This window comes from Diplotaxodon limnothrissa, linkage group LG1 (assembly GCF_057381915.1).
Source record: "Diplotaxodon limnothrissa isolate DT_005_m linkage group LG1, D_limnothrissa_male_GT1.1, whole genome shotgun sequence".
In the NCBI taxonomy this organism is placed as follows: domain Eukaryota; kingdom Metazoa; phylum Chordata; class Actinopteri; order Cichliformes; family Cichlidae; genus Diplotaxodon; species Diplotaxodon limnothrissa.
Window position 1 is genome coordinate 8,573,632 of NC_140596.1, and position 20,597 is coordinate 8,594,228.

Consider the following 20,597-nt stretch of genomic DNA (forward strand, 5'->3'; position numbering starts at 1 on the left):
ACTGTGATTCAGGCACTCCAAAACCTTAAATTTGTTTTTGAATTCGTTTTTTGAGCCAAACAGTTTTTTGAGCAATAGCTTTTTTCGCACAAGGCCAGGTAAATTTTGATAACTTTAAAGGAAAAAACAAAACAACTTTTTGTCATTTATAAGCTGCTTTGTTTTTCTAGACTTCCCATCTTTTATTAACGTGTCTTACAGGATAATATGTCGTTAGCTGTCCTTGAAACAAAGCTTAGTAGATGTTGGGTGTTGCAGCAGTAGAAAGTGTCAAGAAAGCTTTTTGCACCAGAGATCATTAGAATTGATCCGATCCGAATAGTGCAAATTTTCCTTGTGAACTAAGAATCTAAGGTTTCACTTTTGCACTATGATTGTATTATGGGTGTGTTTAATAAAGACATGTAGGATTATTACTGTCTGTGTGTTATTATCTGAAGTTTGTGTACTTATTATATTTTTCAGCCCATTGTGAGCAGTTCATAGAGAAAATAGACAATCTCAATGGTTTCACATGTTCCCATGCCATAGAAAAACAGAATCAACAACAATGAGCTCTCTTTCCTTTCACAGGAGGGCAGTGTGGAGTCGTCAGAGCGTGCTACTATGGTAGAGCAGTACCTACAGGAGTTGGTCCAAAGTGCATCAGACACCAACCTGAAGGGCGAGGCTTTACACAAGCTCTGGCCTTCCATGTTTGCAGAGATGGTGAGAGACTGTGTCTTGGAGATGAGGGACCAAGCGACCTTCCGCCAAGCCAGCCTGGCAAAGCTCTCTGAGACCAAGTGAAAAGGACCAAAGGTTCACTGTTAGGCAACATACATGCACACGTGGACAGAGCTTTCTTGGGCATCTTCGTCCTTTAATTTCAAAATGGATAACACATAATCACTTTATCAGTTTTAATGCATTTGGAAACACAAGGGTGTATTTCCTTAGTCTGTTGGAAGCTTCTGCTTGAAATGTACGTAGACTATTTTATAGGTGTCTGAAGAAATTGTCTGAATGTAGATTTTTCACTAAAAACCCACAGTTTGAGTCTTCAGAGCTTGAAGGTAAATAATACTTGAAGAATGTTAAAGAGACTTAGTGACTCAATGTGCATTGTTGCCCCTAGGGAGCATTGTCTGCACTTTAAAATCCATCTGAATGACCCTTCTACACCATTAATATCATCAGCTGAAAATGACCAGTGTCTCTTTTCTTGAGACTAGAATGATTTTTCTGTCTTAAAGCCTGTCTCATCCATTGCTCTCTCATTTCTTCCTGCGGGGCATAAATGCAAGGGCACAAACAAGGACAAGGTCTTTTCTTTGTTTACCACTGATTTTCTGTATTGTGCTTAGTATTAAACAATTCTGCATTAACACTGAGATTGTCTGCATAGTATGCCTAATTATTTTTCTGATAAATGTTTCTACTGCAGTGAAGGGGCTAGGTCATCCAGTTAGATCATTTCTTAAAATATGCCATTCTCACTTTGAAAGTCAGTCACAAGCCATTGGTATTTCAGAAGGCGGAGGCTCTACATTCATGCTAGGAGGTCCAAAAACTAGGAAGGTAGTGTGAACTAAGACTGGAATGTCCCCGAAGGTGTAGAGGCTTCACCTGTTTCCCACCACCTGCTCTTTAACCCTACAAAAAATGCTTAACCCTTATTTAATCTGACAGTCAGCAGGGAATGGCACCAAGCCAGAGGAGTAACACCACGAGTGTCAAACAGCCCCACACAAGCTGATGGGTCGTGTTGTCATATGTCATCCACCTCACTGGAGATCAGTGCCTTTCTTGGGGCATTTGACTTGAAGAAGGCAAGAACATCCGTGCCCGGTGGCTATTTCCTGGTAAAAAAAAGTAATGTGAGTGACATTCATATTTACTTTTCTCCCACAACAATCTTCTGCCCATGCTACAGAGTATAGTTCAGCATCTGTTCTGATAGAGCAGTTAAATCTAAGAACCAGAACATCGCAGTTGTTGTATAAAAAGAAACACGGTATAATGTGTTGTTTTTGGGGCAACTGTCCCATGATGATTTCATATGAAGGCTCATTGTTCTGCTTTGACAGGAAAGCTCTCAGTGCAAATGTCTGCTATCAGAAAGCGACAACTTGTTTACTTTGAACACGTCTGATGCACAACATTGCTGCCTATCAGCAATGCACTGTTGTTATATTTTGTCAGTTTGTGAGACTACAGGTGTCAACACTGCAAGAAAAGTCTAGTCCCAAAGGACTGACAGAACTTTGTGACTAGTGACAGCAAACAGATGCAGAGCCACAAAATGAGAGCAATGTCTCATCGCTGGAGAGAAGTCCAGACAGTTTAGTATTTCCTGAGCTCCATCCAGTCTAGAAAGCTACACACATGAATATGTGCTCCATATGTCTTGGTGAGAAATAACTGTCAATCAATCTGCGGCACAAATTAAATACATATTTGTTTATCATAGGACGTTACACTGACATTTGTATTAAATGTGCAATGTGTATTAAATGCAATTTTATTATGTCTGAATATTAAAATATATATAGTTCTTTTTTCAATTAGAGTTGCTGAGTTTGCAGCAAGGATTAGTCTGGTTACATGATAGTAATCTATAGCTGTAATACTTAAAGTGGGTGACTAAAGCATAAGGTTTTCAATTTATCTCAGTTAGCACTGGCTACAGTAGATCATCAAAATAGCTTTTATCTACGCCTGAAAACTGAGCACTTGGATCCTTGCTCACAGTAAATCAATGCACTTTTTTTCTGTCACAACAGCAGCACTGTACGTCTCAGCTGCCAATGCACAGTGGCCATCAGCCAAGAAGAGCTTGGATAATGAGAGGCAAACTAGTGTGAGGATTTCTGCAAGGCTGTGAAGACAATCTCATTTTCAGAATGCAAATAATGGACTAACTTTCTTTCCATCTTTGTGTACCTCTGATTTCTCAGACAACTTTAAACCTCCACGCTACAGGCTTGATTGATTCAGCTGTGGTTTAAAGCTTACAGTTGTCTGTTTATGAGTGTAATGGTGTAATTATAATGTAGACACACGTAGAAGGTCACAGTAAACCCAAAAGGGGGAGTAAAATGAGAGTGAATTCATTATTGTACTTATTATAAAATAGTTGACTAAACCCATGCAATATTATCTGTATAATCTCTGTTTGGGTGAATGACAAGCTAAAATCCTAAGAGCTGGTTTAGAAGCTGCAGTGTTGATATGCTCAACTCTGATAGATTTTTCTGCAGTCTGGAGAGCCGGCTGCCAATTCGTTCCACCTCACAGAACCAACTATTAGTTTCTGCTGGAATGAACCAAGTGTATTGTTTATTGTGAGCCATGTGCTGCAAAAAATAATGATCTGAAACAGTGGTTTGACTTGTTAGTTAATCAATTGCATTTCAGAATTATGAGTTAGATGTAGATTGCAAAATAAATTTCCCCCGAAGATCAACTTACATTAACCCTTAAAAAAAATGTAAATAAATAAAGGGAGATGGTGCTTTACTATAGCTTGTCATTCTACTGCTCCCTTTAGACACATTCATGAAATTTTTTTGAGTGTTGTCCAGAGACAGTGTACATGTTCACCTTGTGTGAGACAGTAGTGTCCACTGTCTTTAAATCTTGTCTAGACAGACTGTCAGCCAATCATCTGAAACAGTATTGTTTGTCTAAGAAAGGTTTAAAAACTTCAAGGTTAAATGCCTGAGCAGTCTCAGCATCTATGCACTAGTGAGAAAAGTCAGTGGGGGCAAGCTCCCTTTACTTTACTCCCCATACTGCAAAGAGACATACTGCAGTGCAGTGGTACCTAGTGCCACTAGTCGTGCCACTGGTGATGGATCTCTATGCACAGACTTAGGCTGCACAGACATATTGGTATACTGATTTCACAATATTTGTAGATTATGTTGGCTATACTCTATAATAAAGGCTGCATGTTTATGAAGGATGGCTATAATAAGCTGCTGTGGTATAAACCACTCTGCTATGCATAGCTCTGTTTTTCAAACTAAATAAACAGACTGAAAAGAACAATACACTGAGCTTTTTTACTCTGCAAAAATAAAACAGCAAATGTCTGTGATTCAAGCCTGAAGCCAAATGTTACTCCACATGTGATCTACCTCATATAAAAATGCCTCCAGTTTTCATTTAGCTAAAAAGTCTTTTATCCAGTTTTTGTATATTTGCTTTGGCTGCATCTGAGTACCAATCCCACTTAATGAAGTCTGCTCCTTTGAGACATCCTGGAAAAAATCAAGACAATTCTTGTGAATTATAGTTTAAATTCACTGTTTTGTGGTTTTCTGCATTTTCCCAGTATTGAAACAGTATAGGTGAAGCTGTACATATAGCACTATGAGTTGGTTTATTGGATGACCAAACAATAAATCCATGCAAACAAAACTGTGCAAATTGCATTTCTTTCAGAACAGTTTCTTCAATGACTCTATGTCATTTTGTAGAAGTTAGATAAAAAATGATCATGTTACAGAGGCATGAACTAGATTATCTAATAAGTCCTGGCTGTATTTTATTTGTGGCAAGAAGGGGAAACATTATTTTGATAAAACTGCCCTTTAACTTTGCTGTTTTGTTATTTTATATATTGAGTTTGTTTTTAATTGCTGCTGATTAAAACTATTGCAAGTTTTACAAAGACTCGAGCAATATTTTGAAAGTTGTATTTCAAAATAACCCTCACAAATATGAGTTACTGGCGTCCTTGCGGCGTTGTATGTATGCAGTGTTAGAGAACAAAAGCTAAATGCAGCTAATACACTAGCATTTCAGTTTTTCAGCACTTAGATCCTTTTTGTGACCTCTGTCAGAGACATGGGAGTAGCTTTGACTTGATTAAGGACCTGCAGCTCACGGCGAGAGGAGTGTCGAAAAGACTTTGGAGAGGAACATAAATCCCCCACTTCCCTCTCACTTTACACATAAATACATCCAAGCTCACCACCACCTTTCGCGGAATTGGAAAGGAGGCGCACACCTCAATATTTACACGAGACACAAACACACACAGTCAGACAACGTAGTCATAGCGGCAGGGGGCGCAGCAGAGGGCGCATTCTGTGGGTTGTGTCAGTTTCCAGCTTTCTGTCATTCAGTGGCTTTGTGCGTAAAAGTAGAACCACCGGAGTCACCGTGATGATTAGAGTCTGGAGTTTACACTCTGCCTGGATTTGTTTCACAACTCTGGTACGGATTAACTGATTTACATGGCTCAGCAGCAGGTTTCTAGAGGGAAGCCCTGCATTTCTACCTGGATTAATGTTTCGACCATGAGGATTGCGCGTTGATAGGACCTACTACTTAGAGCTTACAGTGAGGCAGCAAATAACTTCACCATACACGCGTCAGTAACTAAAAGTACAGGTAGGTGGAGATGATGCTATAGGCCTTTCTGTCATACTGTTATCATTTCTTGTTATTTTTCTTTAACTATAATAAATGAATCCTCACAGCAAGTAAAGTGAATGTGTATTACGGGAAGTGGCGTCCTGCGTTCTGAGGGAAGAATCGCAGTAATTAATCAAACGTTACTGTCTGCTGGGCGACCTTCAAAAAGCATTATTCTATCCAAAAGTGTGCTCTGAGGTTAAACTCTATGATATTCAGCACAACTAATTATCTACCACCCCCATTCACCTTTCAGTGTTTTCCCGGTGTTTGCTAAGTGGCAGTTCTCAGGTCTTTTTGACCATTTCATTTGTGTCAATAAAATTCATGTAGGAAATGTGCAAAGAAGGCCTAGGTTATAGGGTAAGGGGTGACAGGTGAAAGCTTTTCTCTGACCGCAACTCAAACCTGCTGTCAGCGGTGATGCAGTTTTTAGATTCCAGAAGTTAAGAGGTCATCACAGGGTCAGGTGGGTAAAAGTCTTTTTCAAATGGATTCTAGAGTGAAGTGGTAGGAAAAAAAGGTACCAGTTTTGATAGAATCAACGTTTCCTTTGAATATATGCCAAGCTAAAAAGGTAAACTGAGTCTGTTCTGTAGATGGACCGTGATTAGACAGAATCCAACTCTCTGAAGCTTCTGGACTGTAGCCTCACATCAGAGCTGAAAATGTCACCACCACTCAGGTGCATGCTAATGTCAACTTCTCTTTTTACATTTAAGTGTACAGCTTTAAGAAACCAGGAAGTATGAAAGGAGGCTGTGTCTGGACTGTCAGGTAAGTTAATATCGGGTGCATTCATTTGTGGTTAACCTCAGATTTATGTCTGTGTTCCCATTTTTTGTGAGACTGACTCATTCTCTGATTATCCTTAATAGAAGCTGAATAACAGTATGTCAGTATTTCAGCAATATTTCAATAGTAGTATCAGCAAATCATGATTTATATTGTAAGCCAATAAACCAGTTGGAGTAAAGCTGTAAATATGACCAGTAATTACTTCTCTCTGGTTCCTACAGACTGTCTATGCTGCTATTGTTACTTTGGTCAGATCCCCTGGGCAGCCAGCACACAACAGACCACAGAAAGGTGAGCATGGGAGATGGAGCTACTAGAAAAAATATGTCAGTGTTCTAACATGTGTGATTTTCTTGATGTCCTAATTCTCATGATGGTAGACCTCCATCAAATGTTTCCTGGAATTTTTCTTTTTGGTGTTTTATCTTTTAGTCTAATTGCTTGGTTGGAAAAAGAGACAGGAATGCTCATCTCCAAAGATGGCATGCATGATTGTTTCTCACCAGCACAGCCAAATGCCACCCAAAACAGTGAATAAGAGTATTCCCAGGGGTAACCTGACCACGGTGATAATCTGTACTTGTAGAGACGGAAAGTGAAAACATCTGTCGGCCTTAGCCAAACAAAGAGGGCTGATTTTAGTTGTCAGCAATCCACCTCTTGACCCCCGCAGAGACACAAGTAATGGAAGATGGCTGACCAACAGAACTGTCAGAAAGAAGGGTGTGTGTGTGAATTGCCTCCGTGTGTTTCTACTGGGGGTCCAGCTGTGTGACCTTTGGGTGACCCAGAGATGACAGTGGCTTTGGGTTACAAAAGCCGAAGCTGCAGAAGAGGCGGAGGGGTGGTCCAGGGCTTCCCTGAATAGCTGCACAGGCTGACTGACAGCAGAAGAAGCTCCCTGCCAACTCTCCCTACTGCTTTTGTATTCTCTTTCCATCCACTAAAAGTCAAAGGCAGCTGAGCTTTTACTACAGCCATGTGTTTGCCCAGAGAGGTTGTTGTGAAAGGCGACAAAGCACTCCTTAAAGACAGGATTTCCACGCAACTTTGCGGATAAAGGCAGCTTGGAAAAGGACTCCTGCTGGCAAATTCCTCAAACAGAGAGCAGAGAGTGATCGCTGCTAATATGTCCCTGGCACAGCGACACAGTCAATAGTGAGAAGCACAGGTAGCCAATAGGGGATAGACCACAAACAGACACCCACTAATCAGCCAAATCAGGCCTTTATTCCCATGAACAGAGGTCTATTTCATGAGCACTGGTGGGGGGCAGAGAGGCAGGATAGTTGTGGTGATGTGATGAGGTCCCCAATGTAAGCTTTTATTCAAAGCCATTATCTTTAAAGATTAAAGTCTTGCTGAGGCTTTCCACAAATCTTTGACATTCAGATCTTGCAGCACTTTTCCACTTCTTTGCACTTTGTGATGCCCTTAATTGATGTTTCATTTCCATGCAGGTTCCTCAGAGGGCAGAGCACCACGAGGAAGTTAGGGCAGAGCATGGAGAAATTCAGGGATCTTGGGGTGTCTGGGGTCCCTGGTCAGCTTGCTCCCGGACCTGTGGAAAAGGAGTACAAGAACAGACTAGGCCGTGCCTACCCGTGTACGCTCCATCTCAGTACCCCTCCAGAGGGGCTGGTGTTCAGCCTCATCAACCAGGCCATATAGTTTCAGCTCTTCGGCCTACAGTTCCTCTGCACCGCAGCACAGTCAGACCCTACAACAGCAGCAGCCGTGGAGAGCTGAGAAAAGAGAAGGAGAACAGGCCTGGTGGGCGCAGGTACACACTTTTAGCAGATATTATTCTGCACAGAGACATGGGATTAATTGTAGGATTGCCAGCACAATAGCAATCTGACCCAACAGACAGGGGCATTGCAAATGAAAAGAAGTTGGGCCCAGCAATTACTGCTTTTAGTCCATATAGCGTGTCATGGTGGAAGATGACTAATGTAGCATCTGGCACAGGTTGAGCTATCCTGACAAAAAGTACAATGTCAAAAATTATTTTCCATATTTCATCTTGCTTGACTGTGACATACTCTGTGACACTGATGGTTAGACACACTATGTAAATATGTTGGAGTGAATGAGGATGTTTTACTTAATTTCAGTCAACTCATAACTGTTTGGCAACGTTATCGGTCAAGACCATTATACGAAATGAACATCATCCTTTCCCCTCTGTGTCTTCTGTATACAACCTCCCCTACCCCCTTTTCCACAACCACACACTAGTTAAAAGGGCAGTCTGCTATGACTTATGACCAGGTTACTGTCAGAATTCATGACCCTGCGACTACTTAAACTACTAAACTTTTTATCTGAAAATTACAAAATGTTTAACATTTGAACAAATATTGCAATTCATATTTCTATATCTATGCATTTTATGCGACTATGTTGATGTGTTATAAGGCACAATGAGCCTTTTTTAAATAAAAGTATTTCAGCTTCTGTGCTTTTTCAGTGAGTCATGTATGGCTGTGCTGCATGCTGAGCAGCGCAGCCTAAAAGTGACTGTTTGGAGCCATCATTGTGGGCACATCTGACTGCCCTGCAGTGGAAACTAGTCTTTTATGGTTGGAATCAAAAGCCCGGCTTGTGCTTGGCAGCTTTGTGACCTCCTTCCTGTTGTGGTTGCCTTTAAACAAATAGCACTGACAGCTGAGTAATGGGGGGTTGTTTGAGTTGGAATCGAAGGAGCCAAATAACAACAAAAGCTCCCAGAATTCTGCCCATGAGATCCTGGTGCATCACAAAAGTTGTAGTTCAGAAGACGGGCCTTGACATTTTCTTCAATAAAGGATGGCATTTCGCTAAACCTAAACCTTTCCAATAAAAAAAGATATTGATTCAAGTTTAAAACATTGTCGGTAGAAATACGGTAGCAGACTGGATTCAGTTCTGTGGTATTCGATAGGGACATGTGTAGCCTAGAGATGAAGTGATAACTACACTTGCACACTAAGTGTTAATATGTTTGTGTTTTCAGGAGGGTAACAAACATTATCCCAGGGAAGTATGGCTATGGAAGGGCGCCCTATGTTACTTCACTGCAGACGGATACAGGCCAGGGCTCTAAGATCCCTCGCCCACACAGACACAGACGCTCTGCTGCAGCTAATTCCCACCACCCCACAGCTAGAGGCCATGGTAGCCACAGGTTAAACAACCCTAATGCTTCCAGCAATCTCCATCTCTACAGCAGACCCGACATTAATGCCAGGACACAGCATCCCAGAAATAACCAAGTCTGGGCTCCCCTTTACCAGCCTAGTTCAGCCAACAAGGCTGAGGTCCAACAGGAGCACCATACAGGCAGCCACATGTCCAATCCTAAGCAGCATCAAGTGAGACCTTACAACCCTCTGCCTTCTTCCTTCTGTGCTGGGGAGCATGCTCGCTACAGGATCTGCAACAGTAATGTATGCAAGTCTGCGTTTTGTTTGTATTCTCAGACTGGTTTGTTAGTAATCTGGATTTCATTATTTTTAATGCTCCTTTTGTTTGTGTGTGCAAAGGAAAAGCTAGCATTCAAATTATAAACCATTAGTTTTAACTTTGAAGCCCTATACTGTTTAGACATGTAGTAGATGTGTCCTCTACTACCATAACAGTTTAATTTGGATAATTAGACCTGGTTCAAATGTGTTTAGAGTTTATTAGTCAAATTGTCAATGACTGAGTTGAAGAATTGAACAAGAACACCTAATATTAATTAGAAACTAGAAAGCCTATGCTATTTATTGCACTGTAGTGGACTCATTAGCTTTGGGTGTGAATAGTTTATACTTTTCCAGAGCCACATGGCCACCGCTCAAACTTGAAACCAATCTTCAAAACCATCTCAGAATCTATTTTTGTAAAGTTTTTGATTGAGATACTGAACTTATGAGTGGATGTTTTATAGCAGAGCTCACCAGAGAGCTGCACTTGTCTGTGTGTTTGAATCAAACATTAAACCTTATTTAAATTACTAGGGAAAAACCCATAATCTTAATAACTCATACAGCACCTTCATGAGTTTAACACCAGCTTAAATGCATGAGTATGTGGATAATCTTCTAGGTTATTGAATTGATTCTGTGCATTAAAATGAATTGAAACAACCTCTGGTTCTGCACATTATCTCTATGTTGTGTGATGACAGATATTCAAGTAAAGTAAAGCAGACCAGTCTTGTTTAGACAAATGATATAATGTATGGAGACTTAAAGGAGGTTGGGTTTCACTCTGGAGCCTTCATATATGCTTGGAATCTAAGTGCTTTTGTTAAAAAGACAGCGCTACAAGTGGAGGAGTGGAAACAGTTAAAACAGTGAAGGCTCACTGTAGCAATCAGTAAATCAGTGGCTACAGAGCGTGACAGTGAGACGCGGTTGTAGTTACAAAGGGATTTACCTGTCGGACTTGGTGTTTTCATGGAAAATAAATGCATGTTTGTATTTCACTGGTCCTTCCACAGGCCTGTCCCCCATCCAGCAGGCACATCCGGGCTGTCCAGTGTTCATCTTACAACAACCAGCCTTTCATGGGCAGACTGTACGAGTGGGAACCTTTTAATGAGGGTAGGTTACATTTATGAGCAGTGTGAGCATACATAAACTGTATATATGGTTAGGTTCATAATCTGCGGGACAAAGACAAAATTTCTTGTAGTTTTGCCTCTGTACACCACCATAGTTGACAGTCAATCAGACAGTCGATATATGATCAAAATGTAGAGTTTCTGCTTTAATTCAGAGTTGTCACATAACTTTGTATTACCTGTAAGGATTGTATATACAAGCAGTATGACTTTTTTTCTCTTTAAAATGCAAAACATATAAGCAGGAAACTAATATGTTAGGATTGTACATCCTGACATATTAGTTTTTGTTAGAGACGAGAACGAGATGACTGTCTGTAAGGATTGTATATATTGTTTTTAATACTTGGATGAAAATCCTTTTTAGTCAGTGACCACCTGAGGTCTAGAGCCCATGGACATCATGAAATGCTGTGTTTCCCTTCTGGAGATTCTTTGCCAGGCCTTTTCTGCAGCTGCCCTCAGTTGCTACTTTTTTATATTTCATAACTGAAAAGCATACTCTGTTGGATTGAGATCAGGTGACTGATCCCATTTATTTACCTTGAGAAACTCTTGCAGTATCGACTAATTGACTAGTTGTAAAATAATTTTTCTTAACCATGAAAATAATGGTCATTGTGTTCTTTAGTACTGAGTTGGCCAAAGCACTCCTTCTTTTTAACAATATACCAGATTTTTGATCTGGCTAGTCCTACAGTTTTTTGTTCTCTCTCTGAGGCTTATTTTGCTCTTTCAATCTCATGATGGCACCTTCACTTGCACTGGCATCTGTGTGGGCCTCATATTTAAAATTACAGTGGAATCCTATAAAACACTAATTGAAAACTTTGGATCAATGTCAGACATTATGTTTCCTACATTTGCGATAAAATAAAATGAAAAAAGCCTCACCTGGCCACGAAACTGTTTGTTAGTCACCTGTCCAGTTAGTTTTTTAGCCTCTGAAAATGTGTATAAAATTCTTAAACAGTTAATGCAGAGTTTTTGTTAAACCCCTTGAAATAAAGCTCAAAGCTCATGGCTTCATTGTCATATAACTGATTTGATTTTAAAATCTATTGTAGTGGTATATAGAGCCAGAGCTACAAAAATTTAATTAATACTAACTTTATTTTAGAATTAAATGCATATTTACCCCAGAATAACAGATAGCATATAACAAGGACACTGTGTCTCTACTGTCTTTAACTGAGCAAAAAGGGAAAAATTTCCTCACATATGTCAATTTTGCAGTCAGTATTGATTTGGGCTACCGTCACTGTAATGGTCTTGCCCTTGCACTCTCCTAATTTGCAGGTAGATAAAAAATATTCTAATCCTAAGTCTGACTTTTTACTATTAAAAATTTTGAGTTAATGATGCCACTTGATGAAAAGCTGAGAGGCTGCTAACAGTTCATCCTGAGGGCGACATGATTAAGTCAAAAGGCTTGAGCCATGAAATCTCTTGACAGAGACAAACGTTTCAGACTTTGAGACTGACAGTACTCAATTAATCCCCGTAAAAACTAAAGCAGGGGTTTAGCGCTGTCAATATTAGGATTATTTTTTGCTTCTTTTGTGTATGTATGTCACATACACAAATGACTGAATACCTGTAAAGTGTTGTTGAAGAAGTAATAAATGCTGCTCAAAGTCAGTAGCTTCACCTAACCCCCTGAGGTCATACATTTCACAGTTAACTGCATGTTCACACTGTGTTACACCATCCACAACCTAGACATCTGCATTACTCATACTCTCATAACACATACATATAGGGCCTTGGGGGTGGACACGTTATACAGCATCCACAGGATGGTCTGTGTATTCAAACCCACCTCTGGTGCTGGTGCCCTACCCTCAATTTTAAATGCACTGAGGGTTTTCGGGAGGAGCCTGCTGCTCTCTGGCAGGAAGCACCATGCCCTCCTGTGTTTTAAATGCACTTTAGAACAACACCCAGCAACACTACATATGAGCGGGCGGAGGGAGGTTTGGGGTCTCCACTCACCCCTGTTCTGTGAACCGTCAGGGCTGAGGGGCTGGGAGGAGGTGCTGGCCATTTCTTTTCTTCCCCCCCTTTCTCACCATTTCTTCTCCCCTCTATTTTTTTTCTCTCCCTCTCTTTCTTTCATTTTTTTCTCCCTGTCCTATCCGCCAGTCATGTCTGTCCCGTCTGTAACAACCAAAAATCTAATCAAATAAATACATAATTACAATAAAGGTCAATCATATGGACCAATATGGCAAGGCCATGATGATCCAAATGGTAAAGTAAAGCCGCTTGGCATCTTTCTTGGCCTTCAGACAACAATTCTGATGGCTAAAGATCCAAACGGGACAGGCAAAAAAAAAGAAAAAAAAGCAAACCTAAACCTCAGTTTAAAACACAGAGATGACTAAATACCTGTAAAGTGTTGTTGAAGAAGTAATAAATGCCGCTCAAAGTCAGTAGCTTCACCTAACCCTGAGGTCACACATTTCACAGTTAACTGCATGTTCACACTGTGTTACACCTTCAGCTGCCTGACCCATGACGTATTTAAACTGATGTGTAGCTTGATGTAAGGACTACGGTATGCCACCTGTCCGTAGGCTTACTGATGAATGTTCATACGTACGAACTCATTTAACGTACTCACCTGAAGTATCCAGGCAACAGTCAAAACAACTGACTATCTGTCATTTGTCTGAGCTAATGGAAATACCAGCCTCCAGAGTTAATATCCTGTCAAACAGATGTGTATTGTGAGATCTTGTCTGTGTGCTGTGGCCTTAACTGATGGATAAGACAGATATAAAGATTAAATAACCTCAGGTACACATACGAGGTTAAGTCTGGGTCATTTGACACCCATCTTGAGCAGTGCTTAAACATACTCTTGTACATCTGTTTAAGAAATGCCTGGCTTTTGGGCTTGTAGCATATCTAATTGGTAAAGCACACGAATAAAGGAAAGCAGAGGTTAGACTTTGCAGCTTTTATTGCATCAAACATAATCCTTTGTCAATATTAAAGATCTTTTTTTGTAGAACATGTTTAACATTTTAAAGAGAGAGAATTTGTCCTTTTAGTTTTAAAACAGCAGCCAAGGCCAGTCCAGTGCTGTTTTAGTTCTTTTCAGAATACAGCCACAGGGTAAAACTGTAACACTTGTTTTTTTCACAGAACTCTAATGTTTTGGTAAATGATGCGCTTAAACATTATATTGTAATGACCATAACAACTCTTATGATTTAAAAAACTTGGTGAATATGACCATAAAAGGCAAAAACAGTAGTTTAATATGCCTGGTCAGGATGGTGCCTGGAAAGTGTCCAAAAGGATATGTGCTTGAAAAGATTAGCAAATTTAAATATATGATCAAAGTACAGTTACTCCCCATGTATCATATATGCATATGCAATTTATTTCAATGTGGATTCAGTCTTTAAATCCAGCTGGATTTCATGTAGTTACAAAATAATAAATTTAATGGTAAAATCTACGTTTATTTCATTCACACAATGAGAGTGTCAAAACTTTTTACACATATTTAAAGATGGATGTCAGCACATTCATCAGTGATGTGTTGATGTTTTTTTTAAATTTACTTTTGTTTGTGTGTATTGTGAAACCAGCATATTTTCATATCTTGAAATATGTCTTTATATCATGATACCTAAATCTGTTTACAGTTCCTATTGAGCAGCAGTGTGAACTCAACTGCCGGGCCATAGGGTTCAGGTTCTACGTGCGACAGTCAGAAAGGGTGATCAACGGGACGCCATGTGGACAGAATGAAACTTCTCTCTGTGTGGCAGGAAAGTGTACGGTAGGCCACACACTGACCCTTTTTCTGACATACTGTAGAAAAGAGAAGGATTTTGTATTATTTATTGTAATGCTACATGCTACATGATTACATCTATTTACAAGATCCTGCAGGGCTTTGCTGAGATGGGCAACATTTTGTTCTAACTGTTCTCACTTGTATCAAACATAATATGTCATCATCAAGCTCTGTATGTTTTCATGCTGCATTTCTGCTGCATCCTTCATGACCTTAGAGTGGAGCTTCACTTTCTCTTCATGACCTCTTTTTTGGGTAAAGCAGCAGTGATTCAAATGTACAGATGGAGTGTAAAACATTTATAATATAAGTAAACCTTTACACACTTAGGCGGTAGCACTGGTGTAAAGATGGCTTTGAGCACCAGAGGGCAGCACAGCATAAGAATCATGACTGTACAGTATCTGTGACGCAAAGCAGCAAAAATAAAAAAATTACCCTACTGGAAACAGGACGCTGTTGCTGTGTGGGCTTATAGTTAGGTATGTATTCATTGTGCTGGATTCACTGTGACTGTTGTTTGATCAGGGTTTAACTCCAAGAAATGTGTTTAAAACACGGCTCAATTGCAATTGGTTGTGCTGACCTTACTCTTTTAACCCAGTGTCTTTCCCATGAACTGTAATCCAGCAACAGTCTTTGCGACATTAAGATTTAATCAAGACAGAAAGCCTTCTGATCTCACATTTCACTGCTAACGCACACTATTCATCGGCATTGTTATCCTTCACATGGGTACTGTTGAATCATCAAAAATAAATTGTTTTGCGTGTCTGAATCAAAAAATGATTAATCTGCAAATGCCCATTTATGTTCCAGTTTCTCATGTTCTGGCTTATTATTTAAAAACTGAAACTCATAAGAAGTTTTTTCGGAAAAGGAGATTTTGTTCTGCATCTCTTTCTCCACTGAGATTTTCTCAGCTGGTCCAGGCTTCTGAACAGGACATCCCCCCAGCTACAAGCCAAGATATAATGTGAAAACATCTGGATAATTTAATTTAATCAGAGTCATGATTGGAATTTCATATTATTGTGGGAATTTATAAATGTTTGCAGTTGACGCTGAAGGTTTTCCCTCCCCTCCTGGAGGTTACAGGACCTTGAAGATATATACCTGACATATGGAATATACATAATCTCTGAAACAAGAGATATCATTGCAACTATATTGATAAAAAAAGACCACAGTAGAAAGAGGCAGGGCAGGTAGAGGGGAAAAGCAGCAGATCCAATCATAAGTAGCAACAGCAACAGCATGGAGCAGGAAGGAATCGCGGGGAAGTTGGCTGCTTGAACAGACTGTTTGAAGTGTCAGTCATCATTGGTACCTCTTTGGATCAGCTGATAGTCAGCTGGTTTGATGCACTCTGCTTGACCCACATGATACCCTGTAGCTTGTCAAAATGCTGCAATAACTAATTGATAAAAAAAAAAAACTAACCTAAAAACCTTTAATAATAATGGATTGGATTTATATAGCGCTTTTCTAGGCACCCAAAGCGCTTTACAATACCACTATTCATTCACTCTCACATTCATACACTGGTGGAGGCAGCTACAGTTGTAGCCACAGCTGCCCTGGGGCAGACTGACAGAAGTGAGGCTGCCATATCGCGCCATTGGCCCCTCTGGCTAACACCAGTAGGCAAGTAGGGTAAAGTGTCTTGCCCAAGGACACAATGACCAGGACAGAGAGTCCACGGATCGAACCGGCGACCTTCCGGTTACAGATGCGATTCCCAACCCCCTGAGCCACGGTCGCCCTAAGTAGAATACATTAAAAATCAAATCAGTAGCACAATGTTTGTGAAGTCAAATGTATTAGTGGTGTCAAGTATTTCAATAATAAGACTTTTTCTGATGGAGATTGTATTGATCCCCACAGGATTAGTCCTGCTGACATAAATGTGATCCTCTAACTTGATCCTTGTCTTCTAGAGTCACGTATCATAGCTATTGATATTCAGTGGTTTGCTCAGGATATTAAGTCCCACTCAACATAAAATTTTAAAACTTTCTACTCATCTATTTTTTAACGCGAGCAACAGATCAAAATACCAAATTACTCAGTGATTTAGTTTGCTCTGCTGCTGCTCTGCTTTTAAAAGCCCAGTTGGACCCAGGAGCCAACCAACTACTATGCTCTATAGATGAGCAGAGAGTACTGCAAGGTCAGGTCAAGTATGGAAGTAACATTTCCATACCTGACCAGTAACTGGCCTAAAACCCAGATTGGTGATGATAATAATGATATTTTTATTGCCATTCACTCTATATCTATTTTGGATATCCATGCATTGTTTCCTGTTAAAACGCATTATAATGTATACTATTTCTGGCATTTTATTGGAGAGGAAATGTCAATCGTGCTGGTGTGATAGTGGGTAATGTGTTACCTCTGAAATACATAACATTATTGCCACTTTGCTGAGTTTTTTTGGAGATTGAAGCTGCATGATTGAAAGTTACAACAGGAGCGCTTTAGAGTTAAATACCAGATTGTATTTTACGACATGTTTCATACATTCATTGCTGTTTTCAGTTGCTTCTCCATGGTAATCCACATGGAATAGAAAAACACAAACCTTTTTTTTAAATACTTAATTCTGATAATTACATTAGAGATTTTTGAAAGAGACAAGTAAATGTTATAAGACATAAAAAAACCCCAAATGTTTGGCATAAGTCATTTCTATTTCTTTTCCATATGGGAAGGCCAAAAAGACAACAACAATGGCAGGCCAAGATGGATATTATTATTATTTTTTAGCTCATATGGGAAATGTTGGCTCTAACAAATTGAGTTTGGTCTGTGTTTGGATGGTTGTTATAGCACCACTTAAAGCTCTGTGTTTCTTTAATTGCAGTTTTCCGTGTTCTCTTTGTCTCATCAAAATCTGCGTACTTTCTTTTGTCTCAAACAGTTTTCGTTGGCTATTTGCTAGACTAGACTAAATTAATATAAAGTAAACTTAATACTTGTTACATTTCTGTGAAGAAAAAGACTCTGACACCAAATTAATCAGAAGATATCTCACACAAAGCTACTGCACAAACTGTTAAACTGTCCCCAAGGCACAGAGAAGTGTTACGGATATACTCCTAGAGCTCTGCCAGAGACTCTGATGCTTCTGTATTTGGATGAGAGCCAAATCATACAATAATTTTTCACCAGTTATTCAAACTTAGTCGATCCAGCAGGTCAGAGCCCGTCTGTACATAGCACATACTACTGTTGTACATTTTTCAACACGTCCAAAGCACATTACCAGAGAAAAAAGGTATTTGTCCAACTGTGTGCTATTCTCGAGAAGGAAAAAATTGTTATGTGTAACGTTTGCTGTTTATAGTTAGTGTTTGTGTATCATGTTTCCAAAGTAAATATTTAAAGCATTCATCATTTTAGCAAATGATACCACAGATGAGAGAGGGGTTCAGAGTGTTTCCTGAAGCACTATAAATACTCTCAAGTCCTGCATTAAAAATGGGTTCATTAAGGGGGAGGCATCGGTAAATATCACTAAAAGTCCAAGGTTCATGCATATTACACCAATGATTAGATCAATAAATTATTGTTAATCGTGAGATAAAGTGAAAGCCGAATATTGTTGTTGTATTTAGTTGAGTTGGAGCAAATGTTTCATACAGGACTGTAGGATCATTTTTATGGATCTTTTAGATAATGTATCAATTTTTTTACTTTTTTAAAAATTAAACTAAATATGAAAAGTGACAAATCTAAAACTATGTTTTCCTTTAAACAAGGGCTCAAACAGTTATCCCATTTTTTTCAGATAACTAATAGATTAATTATTTTTAGTTTAACTCATGTAGTTGTTTAATTTATATCCAATCATTACATTTTATGAATTTTTCTTACTTTTATTGTATAAATAATTGTACTTGTAACTGGAGCTGTTAGATAATTGTCATGCCCTACTAAGTACATTATTTTCCTTTAAATTCTAATAGAATAAAGCTTGATAAGAAGAACACATTTAATTAAATATGATGCTTGATTAAAAGTACTTGCATACGTTGTTGTATATGGATTGTTACTGGATAACTTGGGCAGTTTTATTTTTTTTTTACAGTATTGATTGACTACCCCAACACGTTCTCTTACACCTGACAAGATAAATTAATATAACATTTCTCAAATGATACATGGTGTTTTATACATCAAGCTCTTCGTTTTGTAGAATGAGGAGCGCAAATTATTGCCTCAGGTGATTTTTTTAAAATTAATTATTATTAGGCTTATAGTCTATTTTCTGACTGAGTGAACCTTCCCTCTGTTGGAAATTCTCTTTTTAAGCTGTGTGTGAATATGTGTGCATCATTGTGCTGGAACTAGACCATCTCACACATACTGAAAAAGGATCAAAATAACCCCTAGCATTATGCTCAAGGCAACATTATACTGAGCAATCTCTAGGGAGATTACTGCAGCGACTCTGCTGCTGGTAGTTTGATTCCAGTGCAATGTGTTTTATATGTGACCTGTTCAGTAGTGCATGAGATAGTTGGCAAGATGTAGGGCAATTTAACTGTCAAAATAGCATTTGGGTTATTGTAACGTTAATAACAGTTTCAGTGTAACCTTTACCTACATTTTGATTCATCCAGTTTATGGCTTTTTTGCTTTATCTAAGTCCTCATGGCTGGCAGGAGGAAAAGGCTGCCCACCCCTGACATGTAACAACAGAGATGAGCGGTCAGGAAGAGCAAGGGAACAAAGTCATGAGTTTAAATCATTGTTACAGTCCCATGTTACAACCACTACCTCACAGTTCTTTAATATCTCTTTAAATCTTGAGCTGTTTTTCTTTTTTTTCTTCTTCTTCTTTTTTTTAAAAACAAACCCCACAAACCTTTGCACTAGTGTCTGGACGTAATTTTAGCTGTGGAATTCATATTGGTCTCATTGTGGTTTGCAACCGTGACCACAAGCAAATTTTTGACACTTAATCATAATAATGAAAAATTAATTCATAACATTTGGACTATATTTTTGGGTTAGGAGGAAATGTCTCTCAATGAGTTTGTTATTTTATCTCTCCATATTCAAACCATAAAAGTTATGCGCTTGCTGTGGTGATGATCTGTTACTGATTACAGAGAAAACATGGCCTTTTACCACACAGTTCATAGTTACTGTGGTCCATGACATCTTTGATATTATGCATATAACTGCCCTCCTCTGTTCTTTCTCTTCCTCTGACCTTTGGACTTGGTCACATATTTTTTAACCTGATGGACAAACACCTAATTGATTATGATTTATTTTCTTCTGATTGGACAAATTTATGGTATTTTATTCTCAATTCACTGACTATATTGAAATTTCTTGCTGCATGTGCACTTAAAATGGCATAACATTTTGGAAATGTGCTTGGTTACAGGCTTAACGCATGCCGCTCGTGGGTTTAGTGGTCAGTCTATTATTGTGGGTAACATGCCCCAGAGATTGGACCCTTTGGTTGGTGGCTTCACATGGATCATTTGTTCTGTATGGTAAAGTGCTTGGCAGATTTCAGGATTACTTTCTTGTTCTTGCCCTTGCTTTCCATTTGTTTTTACAGTATCCATCCAGCAATTTACTTAGCCTAAGTTCCAGTTCTCGTCTCATTCATCCTGGATAGGTCAACATTCCTAGAGCCCCCCACAATATTAGTAAGAAAACCCCAACAATCAGATGATAACGTATGATCGAGCATCAGGTGACAGTAGTGAGAAATAACCTCTTTTAAATTGGATGATGCGTCAGCTATCTACTGTGATCACTCTGGGGTGAGGGGTAAGAGAAGGAGAAAAAAAATGAGACCATTAAAGAAAAAGGACAAAATACAAACGATGGGAAAGAGAAGATAAATGAGAAACACAGACCACCATTCATGCTCTCATTGACTCCTACAGCTAGTTCAGGTTCACCAGTGAACCTAACGTGCGTGTCTTTAGACTGTGGGAGGAAGCT

The 20,597-nt window shown here is 39.2% G+C and overlaps 2 protein-coding genes across 2 annotated transcripts in view; both read left to right on the forward strand.

Moving 5' to 3' along the window:
- Positions 1-789, forward strand: part of lrrc49 (leucine rich repeat containing 49) — a 37,939-nt gene extending 37,150 nt beyond the window's left edge. Inside the window, exon 18 of the mRNA XM_085352136.1 lies at positions 574-789. Coding sequence (XP_085208262.1) covers positions 574-789 — 216 coding nt within the window. The remainder of the gene's footprint in view (positions 1-573) is intronic.
- Positions 790-6,157: 5,368 nt separating this feature from the next.
- The window catches only part of thsd4 (thrombospondin type 1 domain containing 4), a 45,095-nt gene continuing 30,655 nt past the window's right edge, over positions 6,158-20,597 (forward strand). Inside the window, exons 1-6 of the mRNA XM_085352148.1 lie at positions 6,158-6,186; positions 6,429-6,498; positions 7,668-7,990; positions 9,206-9,638; positions 10,679-10,781; positions 14,464-14,600. Coding sequence (XP_085208274.1) covers positions 6,158-6,186; positions 6,429-6,498; positions 7,668-7,990; positions 9,206-9,638; positions 10,679-10,781; positions 14,464-14,600 — 1,095 coding nt within the window. The remainder of the gene's footprint in view (positions 6,187-6,428; positions 6,499-7,667; positions 7,991-9,205; positions 9,639-10,678; positions 10,782-14,463; positions 14,601-20,597) is intronic.